At 47.8% G+C, this 1,581-nt stretch overlaps 1 protein-coding gene across 2 annotated transcripts in view; it reads right to left on the bottom strand.

Annotated features, from left to right (window-relative positions):
* Positions 1-336: 336 nt before the first annotated feature.
* The window catches only part of IL10RB (interleukin 10 receptor subunit beta), a 23,658-nt gene continuing 22,413 nt past the window's right edge, over positions 337-1,581 (bottom strand). Inside the window, exon 7 of one of the 2 annotated variants that reach the window (XM_007115926.4) lies at positions 337-1,189. In XM_007115926.4, the coding sequence (XP_007115988.1) occupies positions 908-1,189 (282 nt within the window). In that variant the 3' untranslated portion in view covers positions 337-907. The remainder of the gene's footprint in view (positions 1,190-1,581) is intronic. The other variant, XM_007115925.4, reaches the window with a different exon arrangement.

Genomic DNA, 1,581 nt, shown 5'->3' with positions numbered 1-1,581 from the left:
TGTATTGAGTGACTACTAAGTGCTGGCACTGGGGTGGGCATTTTTCACCAAGTGTCACTAATCCTTACATCCCCAGGTACAGATGAGGAAACTGAGAGGTTACAGGATAGTAAGTGTCCGAAGTAGAATTCAAAGCCCAGGGCCTTCTATGCTCTGAGGCTTCCCAGATGCTCTGGGGCCCCTGTGCCTGGCACGGTCCCTGGTTGACGGCAGGCAGGGACTGAGGAACATCCGCTGAATCAATGAACATTAAAGACGGCACACGAGAGCCTGGTTGAATCTGACAATCACACAGATGTAGTGTCATTAAACGAACGCCCACAGATTAAACAGAGAACAAGACTTTAATTGAACACCAGCACTACATATACAAAATGTGTCTGCGTAGAAAAATAAATCCAGTCAAAGTGTCCCTGAGAATCCACAAAGTCTGCACTCTGTACATGTACACTGTTTGCTGACGGTTACTTCTGAGTCGAGGCCATTTTTCACATCAGTCTATTGGCACTCTCTGGTCAGGTTTTACAGCATCTTGGTTTTTATTCCTCATTTTAAGTATTTTTGTTTCTCACCATTTAAAACTTGTTTTTCGTTTTGTGTGCTGGGCCGTGTGGCTTGTGGGATCTTAGTTCCCCGACCAGGGACTGAACCCAGGCCCCAGCAGTGAGAGCACTGAATCCTAACTACTGGACCGCCAGGGAATTCCCTGGAACTTTTTTATATGCGGGAGCACGTGAGGCCGAAAATCACACCTTCAGTGGCTAACTATTTTTTCAAATCACTGAGGCCTTTATAAGGTGGCTAGCTCCCAAGATTGGAGTATTTGCGCCAAGTGAGCCTTTAAAACCCAGCTCCTTGGTGGCGTGGACGTCGTCCCCGCGTCTGAGGTTCTCAACTTGGGGGTCACTCAGCTGGTCTCAGCCCTCGTTTGTCGGTTGCTCTGATCATCCTCAGAGGCAGGCGTGAGAAGGAGGGGGTCGCTGTGCCCGGCTGAGTGTGTTTCCTCCTTGGAGACCAGCTCAGAGGATCCCTGCCCAGACAAGGTCCTGAGGCTGCAGCCCGCCCCAAGGTTCGGCTTGTGGCTTTCAGACACTTGTGTGATGACACTCAGTTTGTCAAAAACTTCATTCTCATCAGACAGTGGGAAGGAGAATAAGAGAAGTGTGCTGTGATGAGGGTGGTTCAGAAACTGCAGGAGAAAAAAAAAGAGTTACTTATCAAATTTCCCCATTTCTTTCTCTGGGCTCACAGGTTTTTTTTGTTTTTTTTTTTTAACATCTTTTTTGGAGTATAACTGCTTTACAGTGGTGTGTTAGTTTCTGCTTTATAACAAAGTGAATCAGTTATACATATACATATGTTCCCATATCTCTTCCCTCTTGCGTCTCCCTCCCTCCCACCCTCCCTATCCCACCCCTCTCGGTGGTCACAAAGCACCGAGCTGATCTCCCTGTGCCATGTGGCTGCTTCCCACTAGCTATCTAGTCTACGTTTGGTAGTGTATATATGTCCATGCCACTCTCTCACTTTGTCACAGACTACCCTTCCCCCTCCCCACATCCTCAAGTCCATTCTCCAGTA

The sequence above is a fragment of the Physeter macrocephalus genome, unplaced genomic scaffold, assembly GCF_002837175.3.
Source record: "Physeter macrocephalus isolate SW-GA unplaced genomic scaffold, ASM283717v5 random_1146, whole genome shotgun sequence".
In the NCBI taxonomy this organism is placed as follows: Eukaryota; Metazoa; Chordata; class Mammalia; order Artiodactyla; family Physeteridae; genus Physeter; species Physeter macrocephalus.
This window is presented reverse-complemented; position numbering and strand designations above follow the sequence as displayed.